General features: G+C 45.4%; 1 protein-coding gene and 1 long non-coding RNA gene across 18 annotated transcripts in view; one reads left to right on the top strand and one right to left on the bottom strand.

Annotated features, from left to right (window-relative positions):
* Positions 1-250: 250 nt before the first annotated feature.
* On the bottom strand, positions 251-3,866 carry LOC126961229 (uncharacterized). Its single transcript, XR_007728220.1, has 2 exons — positions 3,314-3,866; positions 251-458 (listed from the first exon to the last, which is right to left on the bottom strand). It is a non-coding gene; the product is annotated as an uncharacterized LOC126961229 (long non-coding RNA).
* TACC1 (transforming acidic coiled-coil containing protein 1) overlaps positions 563-19,272 on the top strand; it is a 125,774-nt gene continuing 107,064 nt past the window's right edge. For 8 of the 17 annotated variants that reach the window (XM_050801300.1, XM_050801299.1, XM_050801284.1 and 5 more), the window contains exons 1-2: positions 2,946-3,034; positions 14,669-14,768. In XM_050801300.1, the coding sequence (XP_050657257.1) occupies positions 14,747-14,768 (22 nt within the window). In that variant the 5' untranslated portion in view covers positions 2,946-3,034; positions 14,669-14,746. Of the gene's footprint in view, positions 657-2,945; positions 3,035-14,668; positions 14,769-19,272 lie in introns of those variants that run through there. The other 9 variants (XM_050801286.1, XM_050801281.1, XM_050801279.1 and 6 more) reach the window with 6 other exon arrangements.

Here is a 19,272-nt window from a genome sequence, read left to right as displayed (position 1 = left end):
ATTTTTCAGTTAGAAGGAGAAAAAAACAAAAAACAGAGGGATGTGGGTGTGTATGTTTCTTGGAATCCAAGCGATCGAGGGGAAAAATCCGTCAAAAATGTTCCCAGTACAAAAGTTGGCAAAACAACTCTCTTTTTTTAAACTGAACTTTGTAATAGGAGAAATCCTCTCACAAGGAGAGGATGTTTCTGAGCCAAGTTGAAGCAAAAGAAACTTTTTCCAGCATGTCAGGAACGAAGCTGACGTTCCATTAAGAAAAAAAAAAAAAAGAAGAAGAAGAAGAAGAAGTGCTAGAGGAAGGAGTAAGAGGGGAAAAGGCACCAGAATTCAGACGTAGCTTTAAATTCCAGACAGGGCCAGCGTCGGGAGCACGTAGGAAGCGCCCCTCGGAAAGGAGCCGGAGCCCCGGCTGACTTCGCACTTGAGCTCCAGCCCCGTGGACATTTCCTGTTCTGCCTCTGGAAATTCAAGCTGAAAGTTACAAAACATCCTTTTCCCTGGAACCAAGTGCTTGGTTGGGAGACCATGCCCTCCCCTTCCTTCCTCGGAACTCCTCCCTGATCGCCCCGCGGCTTCCCCAGGAGAGATGCCAAATCAGCGGTAGCAGGTGGCGCAGAAGGGAGAGGGGAGCGACCCTGGGGACCCCCGCCGAAGAGGTAGGAAACTGGGGACTGCACGTTCCTGAGGCCACTTCACATTTATTGAGCAAAACGAGGTGCTCGTCCTTTAAGCCCGGGGCTGAGGTGTTTCCCTCGCTTGGGTATGCACTGGGTGGTGGGTGGACTGGCCACGAATCTGGAATAAGTTCAGGCATTCCTTTTCCCTCTCTCTTTCCAAGTTGAACTTTAATCCTTGGGTCTCTGGAACCACATATTTTGTTTCGTGTGGGAGGTACTGAAAGGCAGAATTCTAGGAAGTAAATATTGTGAATCCCTGATTTTTCTCTTTTCTTTTCTTTTCCCTTTGCTTCTCTCTTCTCTTTTCTTTTTTCTTTCCGCCCCTGAAATGCCCAGGAGCAGTCATAAATACCTTCATCTGGGAATAGATTCGGGGAGAAGTGAGAAGGGGACAGGGCTGGGAAAAGCATTCTCACCACGGTGAGCTGGGCGCGGCTGTTTCCCGGGACCTGGGCCATGTGTTCTTCTGGCCCAGATGCTCTCTCCCTCCTTTCCTTCCACCCATTGCCTTGGAGACAACTACCTTGAGTTGTTTCTCTGGGTGCAGGGATGTGGCACAGACCCTGGTCAGGGCCCTTAAGCATCAGTGCCCTGCGTTTATGGACAGAACCCAGGTGCTGTCTAAAATGTTTCTGTCTGGGGCAAAGCTAACTGGTCTACCCAGTAACCTGCGTGTAGCCCTTGCCTTCGTGAGGCACGGGCTCCCGGCAGTCGGTCTCTGGAAGGCCAGCCTTGGCAATACACGTGCTGACATTGGACCTGCTCAGAGAACTCAGCATGGCTTCTGCATAAGGACTACTCAGCTGGGTTCACATTTATTATATACATTTGTTTCTCTTAGAAAATGGCTTTTGAACTTAAAAAAATCTTGTGTGGCTGGGCACAGTGTCTCACACCTGTAATCCCAGAACTTTGGGAGGCTGAGATGGGCAGATCACTTGAGATCAGGAGTTTGAGACTAGCCTGGCCAATATGGTGGAACCCCATCTCTACTATAAATATAAAAATTAGCTGGGCATGGTGGCAGGCACCTGTAATCCCAGCTACTCAGGAGGCTGAGGCAGGAGAATTACCTAAACCTGGGAGGTGGAGGTTACAGTGAGCTGAGATCACACCACTGCGCTTCAGTCTGGGCAACCGAGCAAGACTCTGTGTCAAAAAAAAAAAGAAAAAGAAAGAAAAAGAAAAGAAAACATCTTGTGATCTAAGGACATCCTCGCTCCTGGGAAGGGATGCAGGTCGCCTTTGTGGCGTTCACCGTGGAGCCTGGGGGCACCTCCTCTTCCCACTTCCAACAAAGCAGCTCCATCCTTACCTGACTTTTATGTTGAGGTTCCCAGTTAAAAGCATGCTTTTAAAACAATTTGCAGAACTGCTGACCTGCAATAAGCAGTGCTTTGCCTAGACTGAAAATGACTGCTTATGGAACAAAGGTGATTGACGGAGGGATTTTTAGCTTGCCCCTGTCTAGGCTCTTACTCGATCCTCCCATCCGCCTCCTTTAATGATCGCCTTCTGCCCTGGGGAACCTGCTGGAGGTGGGAGTGCCAACCAGGCTCAGCGAGTGAGCTGTTCCATCTCAGGCACCTGACCTCCTGTGCAGGGACAGACAAGGGGCAGAGCCCCAGAGAACTGATAATACAACTCGGCCTCTCTCTCCAAGTCTTTTCTGAATTTGTCCTTCTAAGTGTGCTCACGGTTATGAACTATGTGATCAATAATTGTAACAGCTAATTATTGATCTCCCTTTACGATATCAGATTACTTACTGAGCCAGGCATGGGGCTGAGCACATTACACAGATGAGCTCATGGAATCCTCACAAAGCCCTGTAAGGTAGCTTTTGGCCTGACCCCAACTCTGCTGTGTGGAGTGGAAAGGAAGAGCCACTGAGTGACTGGCTTGAGGGCACCCGGCCACTTAATGGTGAAGGTGGGGCTGGGGCCCCTCCCCCTGAGTCTGAGCCACACTGCCTTGAATATTTTTGCAGCCCTGTTTGACAGAAGTAAGAAGGACATTGTTGTGAGTGTGGCTTTTTTGTATTTTATTCAAGAATGCCCCTGAGAATAGGCTAGGAGGAGCAGGGTCACAGGGCCAGGACGGAATGTTCTGTGGGAAGGAAAAGTGCTCCTAAGAATAAGTGGAGTTAGGATTCTTGTCCAAACTGCATCCCTGATAAACATCACTTTTTTCTCTGAGAGTTGGTATAGTTTTTGTTTGTTTTATTTTTTAGATACAGGGTCTTGCTGTGTCATCCAGGCTGGAGTACAATGGCATAATCCTAGCTCACTGCAGCCTCAATCTCCTGGGCGCAAGTGATTCTCCCACCTGAGCCTCCCCAGGAGCTAAAACTACAGGTATGCACCACCATGCCTGGCAATTTTTTAAAATTTTTTATTTTTTGCGTAGAGATGGGGATCTCCCTATGATGCCCAGGCTGGTCTTGAACTCCTGGTCTCAAGCGATCCTCCTGCCTCAGCTGCCCAAAGTTTCAGGATTACAGGCATGAGCCACTGTGCCCTACTGAGGTGGTAAGGTTCAATGGGAAAGTGCCAGGCTCTGTAGCCTGACTGCCTGGGTTCACATCTCAGCTCTGCCACATTTTAGCTTGGTCATCTTGGGCAAATTATACAAACCTGTGTGCCTCAGTTTCTTCAAAAATAATATCCTCTGGAGAAAGATGATAACAACAGTACCTATTTCACCAAGATATCACAAAGATAAAATTAGTTAATCCACATGAAGCATTTAGAATTGCATCTGGCATATGGTAAACATTCAATAAATATGTTATGTGTAAAAGAGGTTGTTGTGTTAACCCAAGGAAAAGTAGCTTGGGGGCAGTCTGGAAATAAGAAGTAACTGGTATTTGAAACTATAAAATGGACACCAACAAATGCAATGTAATTTCAGTTTGAGCTGGGGAGAGGATTGTGCTTGGACCGCAGCTAGGAAGGACCCTGGGAGACAGCCTAGGACCTTCAGGGAAGAGCTTATCTGTTCTTCCAGAGATAAAACTGAAAACAACAACAACAACAAAAACTAGTCTTTAGGGTTGGCATTGCCAAATCACATCCTTGCATTAAATGAAGTAAATGTAGGCTGGGCGTGGTGGCTCATGCCTATAATCCCAGCACTTTGGGAGGCCAAGGCAGGCAGATCACTTGAGGCCAGGAGTTTGAGACCAGCCTGGCCAACATGGTGAAACCCCATCTCTACTAAAAATACAAAAATTACCTGGGTGTGGTGCCAGGTGCCTGTAATCTCAGCTACTCCAGAGGCTGAGGCAAGAGAATTGCTTAAGCCCAGGAGGTGGAGGTTGCAGTGAGCCAAGATTGTACCACTGCAATCCAGCCTGGGTGACAAAGTGAGACCCTGTCTCAAAATAACAAGAAAAGAAAAGAAAAGAAAAGAAAAGAAAAGAAAAGAAAAGAAAGGAAAGGAAAGGAAAGGAAAATGGTATAAGTGTAATTTATTTAGCTTTGTAGTTGTGGAAATGAGTCCCACCTCTGACCTAATGTTATATAAAGCAAAAATATGGTTTTTTCTTCTCTCTCTCTCTTTTTTTTTTAATCAATGTCATTGGCTGAACCACTTGTATTTTTGGAAGGATGACTTTAGGATTTCCAACTGAGATATGAAATTTAAGAGCTAAATGTAGCTGATTTAAAACAACAACAACAACAAAAGTAGATCATGACTTACAAAAGAATTCTGTGGTTTTTTCGAAGAACAAATTTGTGAGCTCGGCCTGAGTCTGGATTACATGTATAATGATCTTGAAACTAGTTTGCCAATTTTTACTTGAAGTAGAAGTAGATGAGAAATAAATCAATGGCTGACATTGACTGAGCACTTACTACGACCCAGGCATTGTGCTAAGTGCTTCCCGTGCATCACCTCATTTGTTTAAGCCTCATGGCCGCCTGTCAGGTGAATACTATTATTATCCCCGGTTTGCAAATAACGATAGCAAGGTTTAGAGAAGGAGATAAATATGCACAAAAGCAGATAGCTAGTAAGCGCTGGAGTTGGCATTCTAATTTAGGACTATCTAATTTGGGTATGAGTGTTTAAACCCAACATTATAGTTCTAGTAAATCTAATAATTCCATTTGTGTCTGTTTGAAGAGTACGGCACATAGAAGCTGATAAACAACAGTCATAACTCTTGCAACATGCGCACAGCACTAGTCTGGGCAAAACACACTTGGGCATTTTGGAGAGCAGAGTTTGGAAGATTCAGAGGGCACGGGACAGGAGATGCACGGCGTCATTGCATCTGAGCAAGGAAACTGTTCCAGGCAGCTCCAGGTGTGGGTAAAATTGTAAAGCAAGTTGCCTTCTTCACCTTTCTCTGTGCTCTCCCAGAGGCTTCCCTGCTCATCCCAGGCAGGGATATCTTTTTCTTTTTTCCAGACATCTCAGTCATGCTCTGACAAGACAGAGACGATGCCAGCTGTGGACTCCCACCAAGCCCCGTTCTGCAATAAATACCCTCCGTCTGTCATACCCAGAACTGATTCTCTTTTTTGTTTATTTTGGTCCATTAGAACCCCCTTTAACCAGCACTTGATATTTAGCAAACTGTTTGAAAGTAATCAATTAATTCATACACTGGTGTAGCTCCCTTGGGGGACTTTTAGGCTTCAGTGTGACAGTGACTAGGGGAGATGCACTTAGGGCAGGGAGATTCCCAGGAAACCCCTTGCCCCATGCCACTGTGGTTATCTGTTCCCTGGCGGGAAAGGCACTCTCCTTTCTGATGGTCTGAGGTCTGGACCACAGGCTCTTGCTGTGTTCCTTCACAGAGAGGCTGCTTACCTGAATTTTCCGAACAATTCCTAGCACCAGCTCAGCAGGGACAGCGCCCGGCAGCAGTAGGAAGTGGGTGTGATGTTCTTCCTGGGTGCCCAGAGCCCTCTCCCTCTGTCCTTTTTCTTGGTGGCCCCTCTCCCACCCCATTCCCAGCCTCTCCCAGGCTCCCCTTCCTTCCTCACCTCCAGGAAAGCCTCGAGGCTCTTAATTCACCGGACAACCTTAAAACATACACTGGCCAAGCGTGGGCGTGTTTATAACAAGAATCAAATTATTTTGCTGGAAACAAGAGGACAATGGAATTTAGGAATCAGCAGTTCTGGGAGAGTTTTTTAACATGTTGGAATTCAGGTCCTCCTTAGATGTCTCTGCCTCAAATAATGCACTGTAAACCGTTCTCATTCATGGCCCATCAGTCATTGCGCAGGGTCCTAGTTTAATAAGTAGGGGAACTGGGGAAAGGAAGGGAAACCTGTTGCTCATCCCAGGTCTCCCAAGATTTAGGGGATGGCAGAGAGGGGAGGGCTTCCACACCTTCTGCGCTTTCAATCTTCTAGAGGCAATGAAGATACCAGATACCTTCTTCTTTAACTTCAGTCTTTTTTTTTTCTTCTTTTTTTGAGACGGAGTCTTGCTCTGTCATCCAGGCTGGAGGGCAGTCGTGCGATCTCGACTCACTGCAACCTCCACCTCACAGGTTCAAGTGATTCTCCTGCCTCAGCCTCCTGAGTAGCTGGGATTAAACGCAGCTGCCACCACACCCAGCTAATTTTTGTAGTTTTGGTGGAGATGGGGTTTCACCATGTTGGCCAGGCAGGCTGGTCTTGAACTTCTGACCTCAGGTGATCCGCCCTCCTTGGCCTCCCAAAATGCTGAGATTATAGGTGTGAGCCACGCGCCTGGCCATAAGCCTGTATTTTTTTTTTTTTTTTTTGACGCGGAGTCTTGCTCTGTGCCCCAGGCTGGAGTGCAGTGGCACGATCTCGGCTCACTGCAAGCTCCGCTCCCCCGGGTTCACGCCATTCTCCTGCCTCAGCCTCCCGAGTAGCTGGGATTACAGGCGCCCGCCACCTCGCCCGGCTAATTTTCTTGTATTTTTAGTAGAGACGGGGTTTCACCGTGTTAGCCAGGATGGTCTCGCCTGTATTTTTAAAAGGAGGTTCCAGACGGATACAAGCAGAAAGGAAGAGTTGCAAAAGCAGACACAATACAGAGCAAAATGCCCCAAGGTGGCAGGGAGGGCTTGGTATGTTTATTATGCAACGAGGGACTCTCCTGGCCCTTGGAACTTTCCATAGTTTGACTTTCTGGTTAATCATTACCATCTTCATGGCTGCTGGCAGCCAAGGCTTTGCTTGGCCTGCCGGGCCTGGCAGTCGCGTTGCTGGCCAGCCTGAGGGTTGCACCAGCCATAGTTAGCTGCGATGCCCCCTAGAGTTTCCTGCGGGAACAACCAGGGGGGCCCGCGGCCTGCTGACGCACCCTGGCGGGGAGTGGCTTGCCTTATGCCTGTCTCCTTGTCTCGCAGCTGGCTCTCCAGGGTCGGTCTGGTTTTCATAGTCTCACGTTTCCTTTTCCAGCACGCCTGTGTGTCTGCATACCACGTGAGAACACAGCCTGCTCTCTTCCTTGGAGCGGCTGGATTTCCAGCAGGCACTGCACGTGCTTGTTCAGATGCAAGGATACGTCATGGAAAAGAGAGGGCTGGATAGATGTATCTTAGTTCATACACAGCTGTCAGGACTTGAGGCATGCATCAGCCGAGCCTGGGGAAAAGCATGAGATCTGCTTGTAGAATCATGAACACCAGAGCTGAAAGGGATCTTACTCTCTATTCGAAACCCTTCATTTCACAGCTTTGGAAAAAGAGGCTCAGAGAGGTGGGGAGTTGCCCTGGGTCACAGAGCAAGGTCCAGGGGTCCTTCTATTTCTTGAAACTAAACTGGTTGTGTGGAGAGTCTTGAGAGGAAGCTAAAGTTACATGGGTGCTGGACTTTTCCATTTGGCCTTAGCAATCACTCTCCACCATTTTCCACCCACGCTGTGCCTGGGAGGCTGGCCAGACTGGCACCCTTACATCTGGCTTCCAGGTAGATTTAGCCAGAGGAGGGCACCTGCAGGTAAGTTGAGAGGGAGCGGAGTGTGCCATGGAGGATTTAGTCCACTTCTTCCTTTCCTGCTGCTTCCATGGGCTGGTGGTGTCCCCTGACTGAAGGCCAGGACTCCTGTCAGCAACCACCCCCTGCACTCAACTCTCTCCACTGACCCTTCAGGCCTAAGGCAATGACAGCATCTCCTACACTGGGCAGCCCTGGGCTACGCTGCTGTTTCCTGTGGCCTCCCAAACCCTCCTCAGACCTTTGTAAACGGTCCCTTTATTAAACCCTCAAGTCAAAGAGTGTTACTTGCTGGGATCCTGATCCTGACTGACAGAATGGATCCTGACCCACCTGAGAGGTGGCTTTGTTTGTTAGCTTAAAAGAGAAAATCTGTAGGAAAGGAAGATGTCCCTGAAATTTAGGAAGAGGGTGTGTTAGTTTCCTGCGGCTGCTCTAACGAATGACCACGAACAAGGTAGCTTAAAACAGAACAAAACCAGAAATGCATTCTCTCCCAGTTCTGGAGGTGAGAACTGGAGTTGACTGGCCAGTACTCCCTCCAGTGGCTCCAGGAAATCATCTGGTCCTTGTCCCTTGCCTCTTTTGGTGTCTGGTGGCTGCCAGCATTCCTTGACTTGTGACCATATCCCTTTGATGTTGACCTCCGTGGTAATATCTCATGTATGAAATCTTCCTTTGCCTCTCTTGTATAATGATGCTTTGGGTTGCATTTAAGGCCCACTCAGATAATTCAGGATAGTCTCCCTCTCTCAGAAATCCTTAATTTCATCACATTAGCAAATACAGTAAGATATTTACAAATAATAAAATATTGTTCCAAATGAGATAACCTGGCTGGGCACTGTGACTCATGCCTGTGCGGTGGCTCATGCCTATAATTCCAGTGCTTTGAGAGGCGGAAGAAGGAGGATTGCTTGAGCCCAGGAGTTCGAGATTAGCCTGGGCAACACAGTGAGACCCCTGTCTCTACCAAAAAGAAAAAAATTACCCAGATGTGGTGGCACATGGCTGTAGTCTCAGCTACTTGGAAGGCTGAGGTGGGAGGATCGTTTGAGCTCAGGAGGTCAAGGGTGAAGGGAGCTATGATTGCACCACTGCACTCCAGCCTGGGCAACAGAGCACGACTCTGTCTCCAAAACAAAAGAATAAGATAACGATAACCTTTACAGTTTCCAGGGATTAGGAACTGATAACTTTGAAGTCATTATTCAGCCTCCTGCAGAGGGTAAGAGAGGCACATCAGAGTTCCCTCAGGACATCTCTAATGACACCCTTATGCTTGACAAAAGTAGTGACCAGTCTCTGGGGGGAGACATATTTCTGAGGATTCTGTTCAGCTCCAAACTCTCTAATTCTCTTATCTTTGTGGCTGGCAGCCAGATATCATTGTGACGGTCCAATTCTGAAGTCAGCTGTTTTGTCATCAGGCAAAGCACTCAGAAAAGACAACATAGTGGGCTGTGATAAGGACACAAAAATTGTGGAAGGGCCCAGCCTGGGGACATTTAGGGCATGGAAGTCATTTGACTCAAGGGTTGGATCCTAGAGAACAAAAATTGGGAGGCCCTCAGAAATGACCTAGCTCTGCCACCTCCTTTACCAGGCGGGGAAAATTAGTCCTGGAGTGGGAATTTCCTTACCCGCAGCTGGTCAGCAACAAGGCCCAGATTAAAACAAAAGTCTTGGCACTCAATCTAAGGACTTCTCCACCGTGCCTCCCTATCACGGCTTCTCACCACCTGGCCTCCTCCCCAGCAGTCTATGAGAATTCTTTGCAGGAATTCTACCCCTAACAGTTTCATTTACTGAAAGGTAGTGGGAATGTACTCGATGTCAAGTCTGTGATGCAGCATGAAAGAAGAAACAACGCTGGGGACGGTGGCTTTGCTCAGTGCCACTCACAGTGTCAGTTCTCAACGAGATCAGGAGACTGGGCTGGAACAGAAAGCCACACGCAGCTTCCTCCATGGAGAAAGTCTTGCTGTGGAGGCCAGGCAGGGGAGCAACAGTGCTTAGTGAGGCAACTGGCTTAGCTTCTACCACAGGCTCCTTATCTCAGCACTGGCCAGTGTGATGGTCCCTGGCTGGAGAACGCCAGGAAAAGCATTGCCTCACTGCTGCTTGAGCAAATCCACCTCCCAAATAGGGCATGGTGGTAGAAGAATATGCCAGAGAAGACAACAGTCCCTCTGGCCAGATCCTATCTAGACAATAGAGCTCAGATTGGGAGCCTTTCTTTTCTTTCTTTCTTTCTTTCTTTCTTTCTTTCTTTCTTTCTTTCTTTCTTTCTTTCTTTCTTTCTTTTCTTTTCTTTCTTTTCTTTCTTTCTTTCTTTCTTTCTTTCTTTTCTTTCTTTCTTTCTTTCTTTTCTTTTCTTTTCTTTCTTTTTTTTTTCTTTTCTTTCTTTCTTTTCTTTTTTTTTTCTTTCTTTCTTTCAGATGGAGTTTCACTCTTGTTGCCCAGGCTGGAGTGCAATGGTGTGATCTCGGCTCATCGCAACCTCTGCCTCCCGGGTTCAAGCCATTCTCCTGCCTCAGCCTCCCAAGTAGCTGGGATTACAAACATGTGCCTCCATGCCTGGCTAATTTTGTATTTTTAGTAGAGACGGGGTTTCCCCATGTTGGTCAGGCTGGTCTCAAACTCCCGACCTCAGGTGATCCGCCCACCTCGGCCTCCCAAAGCGCTGGGATTACAGGCATGAGTCACTGCGCCCAGCCTGGGAACCATTCTTTAAGGGAGGTAATGATATTCTAGAGATCTTCCTGTAGTTCCTGACTCACAGAGCACAATTTTTGTGAAGATTAGAAGAGGCTGGGTGTGGTGGCTCACACCTGTAATCTCAACACTTTGGAAGACTGAGGCAGGAGGAGCCCTTGAGGCTAAGAGTTCAAGACCAGCCTGGGCAATATAGTGAGAACCCCCATCTCTCCAAAATGTAAAAAAAAAAAAAAAAAAAAAAATTAGTCGGGTGTGGTGTCAAATGCCTGTAGTCCCAGCTACTTGGGAGGCTCACGTGGGAGGATCGCTTGAGCCTGGGAGGTCGAGGCTACAGTGGAGCCTTAGCCTCCCAAAGTGCTGGGATTATATAGGTGTGAACCACCATGCCTGGCTACATAAATTACTTGGAATTCCATCATGGACATTTGTCTCTTCTCTTCATTTATTTATTTGTTTAATCATTAACTTATATTTGTAGGGACTCATGGATTTCTTTTAATACTTTGGGTTATAATCAAATACTGATTTATTAATTTTGTTGCTCAAATTGTTCCAGCTTCACCCATTGAGCACTCTCTCATTTGGCTAGACCCCATTATTGTGGGTCTTGGTGTTGTATTTGTATTTTGAGCACTCTTTTTTTTTTAACCTTCTGGTGCTACAAGATACTCGAGTCTCATCTTATATGTTCCCTGACCAAGTTCTAGAATCAGCCATTTTTTTCAAGTATCCCTGGTTCCTTTCACTGGTGCATGATGTTGAAAACCAAAATCTTGGTACTAGATGTGCTTGTTGATACTGGGGTGCCATTGGTTCTAGGCCCTCTCAGCAGATAGGGCAAGGAGATATATGTGTATGTGCTGACTTCTTTTTTTTTTTTTTTTGAGATGGAGGTCACACTCTGTCGCCCAAGCTGGAGTGCAGTGGCACGATCTCGGCTCACTGCAACCTCCGCCTCCCAAGTTCAAGCGATTCTCCTGCCTCAGCTTCCTGAGTAGCTGGGATTACAGGCACCTGCCACCACGCATGGCTAATTTTTGTATTTTTAGTAGAGATGGGGTTTCACCATGTTGGCCAGGCCGGTCTCCAACTCCTGACCTTGTGATCTGCGTGCTTCAGGCTCCTGAAGTGCTGGGATTACAGGCGTGAGCCACTGCACCCAGCCCGTGTGTGTTGACTTCTATGTGTAGCCATCTGTATCTATTTTAAGCTAAACATGAATTCATACTGATGTCTGCAACTCTAGTTCATTGTCATATAGGTCACTCTAGACCTCCCCTTGCTTGCCTGTAACTTTCCACTACGACCTGAAACCTGGCTCCCACCATCTGCCATTCATCCACTCAATTGTTCAACTGCAATGTACACATATAGTGGCATTAGAGTTGTTAACATGGATCCCCATGAGAAACAACTTTATCAACTAGATGACAGTGCTTATGTACAGTTTCTTTCACCTTTCATCTTAACAGACTCCACTCATTCCTAAAGTTACTTAGGTCAACAGTTTTTCCCTACACCATCTTCAGTGCGGTTGTTTTATACATTTGTAATACAATTAGATTGTTTTGTCAGAGTCTGCATTTCATCTGCATTTCCTCTGAATGCGTAAATGATTTTTCTTCGATTTGCATACATAAAAGTTCACTTTCTGTGCTGTAAAGTTCTATGTGTTTTGACACATGTATAGTGTTCTGTTTCCACCATTACAGTATCATATAGAACAGTTTCACATCCTAAAAATCCCCTGTGGTTCACCTATTAAGGCTTACTGAGGAGTAACACCTAGGGGAGGAGAAGGACGGAAAGCAGGATTGGATAATAGAGCCTTCAGGCTGTGATACAGGAAAAACAGTCTCTGCCTGCTCCATGGGGAGCACCATAGCAAAGCTTGGCCCTTAGAGGAGTACCCTGTTGGGCAGCAGTGGCCAGGACTTTATCCTACTGCCTTGCTCAGCCATTGTTTGGGGGCTGCCAGAGAAGACTGATTTCAGCTCAAGAGAAGAGACAGACCCAGAAGGCACTAACAGCTGGAGGTTCTCAGCTAACCACATTTCTTGAAGCTGGCTTGCTAAGTCCTTTCTTGGAGAGAGATCTGAGTGCTGTAACTCTGGGTGTGCCAGAAATATCTCTGAGGATTCCAAGCAGGGGTTTCCTGGCCACTGGTCAGGAATCTTGAGCAGAGGATTCCTCCATCAGGTGGGATTTGGGACCAGATGATCCCATTGGTCGCCTTCAGCCTGCTTCAATCCAGGTGATCCAGCCATTCCATTCCGCACATTCAGCCCACTTTGCTCAAGCCTTTGCTTCCCTTCTTGCATTAATTATCTTATGCTCTGCTGCATCCTACAGGTAGGCTCAGAACACCTCTTTTTCCCCAGGGAGCATTATTGGAGGGCCAGAGAAGCCAGAAGACAGAGTCTAGGGTTGCCCGCACCTTTTTGATCCCAAATGCTCAAGGAAGTGGTTACAGTATCCATAGCAATATAGATCAAGGAGTTGAATGTGCATAAAAAGTTTGTGACAATGAGCAAGAAAATGGAAACATTCTAAGCTAAGACTTCAAAAACCAAATCTTTGTCTGAAATGTCTCCTCCCTGTGGAATGTGCAAAAAGCAAAACAGCACTCCCTACTGATCTCTGCGTATACCACGCCTGGCAGGTACCATCCTTTTATTTTCTTCCCTCTTAACTCTCATTCTTATAGCGCTCCTGGATTTTCATTTGCAGGCGCAGTCATTTTAGTGCAATTCTAATCTTTCTCCGCAGGAAGATGGAAAACTTTCAGACCTCTCGAAGAAAGCATGGCTCTGATGTTGTGTTCTATCTGTGCTTATTCTTCGTTGTATTTAACCTGCTTAAGGTTAAAAGCCCGTTGTGTTTTGTTGTACCTTGGCAGCTCTCTCTGGCTCGTGAGTATCCTAAAGTCACTATATGGCCTCTAGGGACAGTCTTGACTTCTAAGCCAAAAGAACCTTTTATTTTACTTTGTCTGTCTTTAGAGATTTCCTTTGAATGTTTGCTTCTGTTCTGAAGCATTTTCAGGCTCCATAGACCTTGATTGTTTTGCTCAGCCAGGGCATTTAAAAAAATATTCATGCTACAATTTTTTTTTTTTTTTTTTTGAGACGGAGTCTCCCTCTGTTGCCCAGGCTGGAGTACAGTGGCATGTTCTCTGCTCACTACAACCTCCACCTCCCAGGTTCAAGCAATTCTCCTGCCTCAGCCTCCCAAGCGGCTATGGTTACAGGCGCCCACCACCATGCCTGGCTAATTTTTTTATATTTTTAGTAGAGATGGGATTTCACCATGTTGGCCAGGCTGGTCTCAACTCCTGACCTCAGGTGATCTGCCTGCCTCTGCCTCCCAAAATGCTGGGATTACAGGCATGAGCCACCGCACCTGGCCCATGCTGTTAATTTTACACAGTGAACCATGCATACTAATTTTAATTCCAAAGGCTCACAAATTAAAGAGCTTCTTTGAACCCAGGCCCTCAGGATTCTTGCAGTCTCCTGGTTTTTCTGTCTGCTTTGTCATTTCTCAGTGGAATGACTAAAGCCAGAACCTGCTGGGTTAGTGAGTGGAAATAAAGTATTGGTGGATGAATTCCTCCTGCTCTGCCCTTCCACACGAGACTGTGGGGTTGGAATCCATGTTTCAATACTCAAACACTGCACCAGCTCACAACTGCAAAATTAGATGAGACCCCAAAAAAATACAAAGAGTCAATATTCCAAGAAGATACTTGCGGTTACTGGGTCCAGGATGTTTGAATTATAGGTAGACTCTGTCTCTGCCAGGGACTAAAATACTGCCAGGGAATAAAAAATAGCCTGTTTCTTGTTGTTGTTGTTGTTGTTGTTGTTGTTGTTTTTAATCAATAAAAATCTCAGAAAGGGCACACTGTCCCTGAACCATTATATATGAAAAGAAATGACAAGTAAATGGAACAAAACACAAGAAGTTCATAAAAACAAATGCTTTTGTTCCTCTCCCTGAAAATACAGACTGACATTGTACACTTGACAGCTGTTTCCACAGCAGGGAAGCAGGGTCACAGGTCTGAAGCATGAGTTCTCTTCTGGAAACCTCCTACTTATTATAGGTGACAGTTGCATCACCTTGAAATGGAGGAATAAAGACTTTTTTTCTTTTTTGCCAGAATTCAGCATTGCTAGCACAAAGTGTTACAGAACAGTGACACACAGAGTGGCTGGTAGAACTGCAGAGGAATTTCTGAAAGTGAGCCTTAGGCAAGAGGTTGGAAACTTGCACTGGAAACTTACCTTATGATTAAGCATGTGACTCCCACCTGACTTAATTCTCTTCCAGTCCCAAGGGTTCCAAGGCCAGAGAAAGGTCCTAGTCTTGATGGCTGGCATGTTTACTCTTCAAGTACACTGAGATCAAATGCAAAGACAAACCATCAAAGGTAATTCTTTTCTTTGACATTGAATATACCTGGGATGGATTTTAATGTAAAAATTTTTATTTTCTGGTGAAAAATAACAGATGTGTAATCTTTGTATTTGGATTAAGTGTGAATGAAGGAAATAATGATCGAGGAAGAACAAAGGACTGGGTGGTAGTGATGAAAGCTGAGTCCTGGTTCTGGCTTTGCTACTAACTATAACTTGGGCAAGTCTCTACTGCTGCTGCATAGAATAAATTTACTTACTTCTTTTTTTGTTTGTTTGTTTCGGTTTTATCTTGAGACAGAGTTTCACTCTGTCGCCCAGGCTGGAATGCAGTAGCACGATCTCGGCTCACTGCAACCTTCGTCTCCTAGGTTCAAGCAATTCCCCTGCCTCAGCCTCCCAAGTAGCTGGGGCTACAGGCACACACCACCACACCCGGCTGATTTTTGTATTTTTACTGGAGTCGGGGTCTCACTGTGTTGGCCAGGCTGGTCTCGAACTCCTAACCTCACGAAATTCACCCGTCTTGGCCTCCCAAAGTGCTGGGATTGTAGGCGTGAGCCATTGCACCCGACCAACTTACTTCTTTACTTGTGTGAATGAAAGAAGGTGGAACTACATGGCCTCTGAGGGCCTTTCCAGCTCTGTTCTGTGAGTCAGTTTCTTAGTTTTGATTTTTCATTGTTTAGGCAGTGGCAAAACAATAATGTGAAGTGGGTTAGGGTACAGATTTGCAAGAGGTTCATCCTGAGGCTGGTAGCAGGCCCCAAAAACTCTTACCTCAGCCATCATTTTTGCAAAGATGAATTCAGAGTAAGACAGACATCAAAGTAGGCCTTCAGTATGTATTTGTTGAATGAATGAATGAATGAATAACTCAGGCAGCCTTGAGGAGGAAGAGAAAGGAAACATTCCGCCAGAAGAAGTATAAGAGGAAATGTATTTGGGACAGGGGATGGATTTGCTTGATAAAAATGGCTGGGGGGCAGTTTTATAGACATTTTCAGCTGCAGCTGAATTTTCGGCCTGGGCAGTATTAGGGTTAGGGCTAGTTTACAGAGCACTCCTTATCTATAGAGTAGGGTGAAATGATTTCTGGCAAGGCTGCTAAGAAATACAGTTCTTCCAGGTACAGGTGGCTTGACTACAAGATAATGGTACTCTTTTTTTGCCCCAATTTAATAATGAGTGTTAATTAGGATTTGATCTGGCTGACTGTTATAGAAACTCAAAATAATAGTGACTAAATTATATATATATTTATTTTTCTCTCACATAAAAGAAATCTGGGCCAGGCTTAATGGCTCATGCTTGTAGTCTCAGCTATTTGGGAGGCTGAGGCAGGAGGATCACTTGAGCCCGGGAGTTGGAGGTTGCAGTGAGCTACTGCACTCTAGCCTGGGCGACAGAGTGAGACTCTGTTAAAACAAAACAAAAAAGAATTCCGGGTGGGCGAGCTAGGGCCGGTTCAGAGCCTCCATGGTTTCAGGCATTCAGCCTCCTTTCACCTCAGCACATGGCTTGTACTTCAAGATTAATCACGGCTGCTTGACGGCGGGTCCGAAGGTAGTGAGTTATGTCTTGGTCACAGTCAGTTACAGATCAGACTCCTCGTTCTACTCTATCCACCTTCTCACTAATGCCCTCGACAGGTCTTGAAAAATAATACGTGGCTGCTTGAATTCAGCGATCCCGTCAGCATCACAGCCAGCAGGGAGAAGAAAAGACCAATAAAGGGCTCACCTCTGCATTCCCCATTCACGACAGTTCCTGGAAGTTGAACTTGACACTTCTATTTCTTTTTTCCTTGTTTGTATTTTTAGTAGAGACGGGGTTTCACCCTGTTGGCCAGGCTGGTTTCGAACTCCTGATCTCAGGTGATCCACCCGCCTCAGCCTCCCAAAGTGCTGGGATTACAGGCATGAGCCACCGCACCCAGCCTGACACTTCTATTTTCATCCCATTGACTAGAACCTAGTTATGTGGCCAAACCTAGGTGTAATGGAGACTGGAAAATGCAGCTTTTATTCATAATAGCTGTGTGCCTAGCTATCAGGGTTGGGTTTTATTTGTTGGTTTGTTTGTTTTACTTAGAAAGGGAGAAGTGCTACTAGGACATAGTAGCTTCTGCCACATAGAGAGATTACAGACTTATTCCAACCACATGATGATGCCCCCATTGCTCAATTCCTTTGGCTTGTATCCCTTAAAATTGCCCATCAGGGTCCATAAGAACTATTTTCGGTATTCTTTGATTTTAAAAGTAGTCCAAGTCCACACAGGACAACTGTGATGAGTGTGTGTGTGTGGCGGGGGGCGGGTGATAAAACTGAATGTGACCATAAGAATAATATACGGGCTTCTGCTTCTGGCTATTATAGATGATTCTGGGTATTGTGACCATTCCTGCAGAAAATAACTCTAAAATCTGGACATGATACACAAAGTGACTGCCTGAAGGAGTTGAAGAGAGGGCAGAAGTGGATCGCCTCTGCTGTTGCATGTTAGCTTGGAGAACAGAAGATAAGGAGCCAAATAAGCAAGTCCTTCAGCCCCAGGCTCCTAGCACGGGGCTGCGTGTAGGCTATGCATTCTGGGGAGTGAGGAGATCAGGAATGCTGAAAATAAATGAAGGAATCCAGAAAAGCAGGAGTCAAAGAGGGCATCTGCAGGCCAAATCTCTGATCAACCCCTGACCCACATATACACAAAATACACTCAAAGCAGCTCAGCTAAAGACAAAGGATCTGCACTCAGACTAGAGCTGCCTCCCCAGAAACAGAGCTTGCAGTTCAGGCCCAGCAAGAAAATTACCTGCAAAACAGAGGAAAAACAACATCCATCAGAGAAAAAGAACAGAATCTGGAATCTTCACAACTTAGCATTCATCATATCCAAGATTGAAACCCAAATTACATGACATATTTAAAAACCAGGAAAATGGAATATAGTCTTAGGAGAAAAGTCAATCAGATCTGACCTGGAGATGAATAAGATATTGAAACTTAAAAGGCAGGGGTTTTAATTTTTGTTTTCTGGGTTTTTTTCTGTTTGTTTGTTTTTGTTTTTGTTTTTGAGATGGAGTCTTGCTCTGTAGCCCAGGCTGGAGTGCAGTGGTGTGATCTTGGCTCACTGCAACCTCTGCCTCCTGGGTTCAGGCAATTCTCCTGTCTCAGCCTTCCGAGTAGCTGGGACTACAGGCACACGCCACTACGCCCAGCTAATTTTTGTATTTTTAGTAGAGACAGGGTTTCACCATATTGGTCAGGCTGGTCTTAAACTCCTGACCTCAGGTGATCCACCTGCCTCGGGCCTCCCAAAGTGCTGGGATTACAGGCGTGAGCCACCGCGCCCAGCGTTGTTTTCTGGGGTTTTTTTTTTGAGACAAGGTCTCACTCTGTCACACAGGCTGGAATGTAGTGGTGTGATCCCAGCTCACTGCAGCTTTAAACTCCTGGGCTCAAGCAATCTTTTTGCTTCAGTCGGCATGCTTGGCTAATTTTAAAATATTTTTTGTAGACATGGGTCTTGCTATGTCACCTAGGCTGGTCTTAAACTTCTGGCTTCAAGCAATCCTCCCACCTCGGCCTCCCAAAGTGCTAGGATTACAGGTGTAAGCTCTCCTGCCTAGCCGGCAAGGGTTTTAAAGTGTTATGTTATTTTATAGTTATTTTATATGCTATTTTGTAGTTTTAGGAGGTTTTATAGCTATCTACAATGAAGTTTAAAAATTAAGGAAAAAAAGCTTGCTTTTGATGAATCAAAATCTCAGCACAGAAATGGGACATTTCATCAGAGAAACATACAATAAAGAAGAGCCAAGTGGAAAGCCCCCTTTTTTGGTTGCCCTCTTTCTGCTTTCAAGGTTTATATTAGCTCGACTTAGATGTGCGTCGGAGTGGACTTCATTATGTTCATTCTACTTGGTGTTTGTCTAGTATCTTGTATCTGCAAATCTCTGACTTTTATTACAGCTGGGAAGTGTTTGGTTATTATTTCTTCAAATATTTTTTCTACTTCAGTTTCTTATCTCCCTCTGAGATTTCAATTACATGTATGTTTGTTTGATATCATCTAACAAGTCTCTGAGATTTTGTTCATTATGTTTTAAATCTTTTTCCACTCTGTTACTCATTTTGAGTAATTTTGATTGATCTGTCTTAAAATTTACTCTTTCCTGTAACATGTCCACTTGGCTGTTAACTCCATCTGGTGAATTTTCTACTTAAGAAATTATACTTTTCAGCTGTAGAATTTACATGAAGAAGTACATTATCAACTGTAAATGGGCCATGAAAAGCTAAGGTTGAATTTTGTAATTTATAAATCAACTATTAAACATAATGCAGAATAGCTATAAAGCATCAGGAAAATTAAAATGGAATACATCTTAAAATATTAAATAATTTTTAAAGGCAGGAAAAAAGAAATGAAGAAACAAATGTCAGAGGAGACAAATAGAAAACAAAATAAAACAAAAATGATAGATTCATACCCAACCATTTCAAAAATTACATT

Source organism: Macaca thibetana, chromosome 8 (assembly GCF_024542745.1).
Source record: "Macaca thibetana thibetana isolate TM-01 chromosome 8, ASM2454274v1, whole genome shotgun sequence".
Lineage (NCBI taxonomy): Eukaryota > Metazoa > Chordata > Mammalia > Primates > Cercopithecidae > Macaca > Macaca thibetana.
Note: the sequence above shows the minus strand (reverse complement) of the source record. Positions and strands in the feature narration are given on the sequence as shown.